We start from the raw sequence: 2,021 nt of genomic DNA, 5'->3' as shown, positions 1-2,021 counted from the left end.
ATGATTTCATGTGGATGTCATTAATAGGATCTACACTATATTTGGGGTTGGAGGTCTATGTTCAGGTTGTGAAAAATATATCTAACACAAAATCAGAAAACTTGTGCGCAATATTTCCATTTTTCACATATTTCATTTTCAGGCCCTTCCTAACTCTTTGACTCACAAGAAACAGACCAGCTGTTAACATATTTCAACTCTACTCTGTGCATATTTCAGTTCATCCATTTTCTACAGCAACCTGCTCCACAACTACATGGTATTTTGTGGGATTCATCTTCAAAGTCAAATTTATAATCATAGGTTAACTGAAAAACAGAAATAATCATCATATATTCAATGAAATAATAAAATAAACTGTAAACATAAAAAGGCCAACATAAGCCAAGATAATACAAAAAGTATATTATATGCTAAAATAAAAAGAAATTGAAGCTAAACAGGTCAGATTTTTAAAAATCATTACTACTTACACTATTGTGTACTGAACTGTTAGTCTGGATGTATACAAAAACAAGTAAGAACAATGCCAGATCTTATGCTGTTGAAATGTCCTTATCAAGGAATATAATCTAAGTATCGAACACACTAATCCAGGAGCCTATAAGGTAATCAAATATCATCTAATATACTTACTTCCTCTCCTTTACTCAGTCTTCTATTGGTAATAATAATAATTTTACTATCTTTCTCAAATGGTACCACCTCAGCTACACAGTTTGGAGCACAGGAGTGGTTGATGTATCGTGCTGGACCTCCAGACATAGTAGCATCAATTACATTATCATCATCAATACGGAACATATATATACCACGATTCTACAATATATAACAATAGTTTTATTTACAGTTCAATATAGCATAGAGATAGTACTATATCTATAGTCATACATATATATACCACGATTCTACAATATATAACAATAGTTTTATTTATAGTTCAATATAGCATAGAGATAGTACTATATCTATAGTCATACATATATATACCACGATTCTACAATATATAACAATAGTTTTATTTACAGTTCAATATATCATAGAGATAGTACTATATCTATAGTCATACATATATATACCACGATTCTACAATATATAACAATAGTTTTATTTACAGTTCAATATATCATAGAGATAGTACTATATCTATAGTCATACATATATATACCACGATTCTACAATATATAACAATAGTTTTATTTACAGTTCAATATAGCATAGAGATAGTACTATATCTATAGTCATACATATATATACCACGATTCTACAATATATAACAATAGTTTCGTTTATAGTTCAATATATCATTGTATAGCATAGAGATAGTACTATATCTATAGTCATACATATATATACCACGATTCTACAATATATAACAATAGTTTTATTTACAGTTCAATATAGCATAGAGATAGTACTATATCTATAGTCATACATATATATACCACGATTCTACAATATATAACAATAGTTTCATTTATAGTTCAATATATCATTGTATAGCATAGAGATAGTACTATATCTATAGTCATACATATATCGTGGAGATTCTGGCACTGTTCAGTCAATCCAAGATTACAGTTATAGAATTCTATGTAATATTAGAGATAGGAGATTGTGAAGGTTGACAACTATTGACCACAAATCAATAAAATAAGACAATACACACCTACAGGAATACACAGGATAATTAGGGCTGAGAATTTATCCAAACAGAAAGTAATTCTTTCCAATAATATTACCTGTTCTTCGTATGTTTTTTCTCTTCTATTTGCCACCTCATTTCGTATCAAATCACCAATATATTCTATCACCATCGTATGTTTCTCTAGGTCTTTAGCAGCAAATAGACCCAGGCCCTACAAACATACAAATACATCTTTAAAATAAACCTTTAAAATTCAATTGATCCATATATCTTATATCAATTAAGTTAAGTTAATAGAGTCAATGGCAGAATTTGATGCCATACAAGAGATCAACAAAGTATGATCATTATTTCGTTCTGAAATCTATCTTGG

At 28.9% G+C, this 2,021-nt stretch overlaps 1 protein-coding gene across 1 annotated transcript; it reads right to left on the bottom strand.

Annotated features, from left to right (window-relative positions):
* Positions 1–215: 215 nt before the first annotated feature.
* Positions 216–1,817, bottom strand: LOTGIDRAFT_148071 (hypothetical protein; the record flags this gene model as incomplete). The annotated part of the gene is made up of 3 exons (XM_009063434.1): positions 216–308; positions 637–819; positions 1,743–1,817. The coding sequence occupies 3 exons, from the start codon at positions 1,815–1,817 to the stop codon at positions 216–218; spliced, it is 351 nt and encodes a 116-aa protein (XP_009061682.1).
* Between the last annotated feature and the right edge of the window lie 204 nt (positions 1,818–2,021).

Source organism: Lottia gigantea (assembly GCF_000327385.1).
Source record: "Lottia gigantea unplaced genomic scaffold LOTGIsca_5777, whole genome shotgun sequence".
Lineage (NCBI taxonomy): Eukaryota > Metazoa > Mollusca > Gastropoda > Lottiidae > Lottia > Lottia gigantea.
Note: the sequence above shows the minus strand (reverse complement) of the source record. Positions and strands in the feature narration are given on the sequence as shown.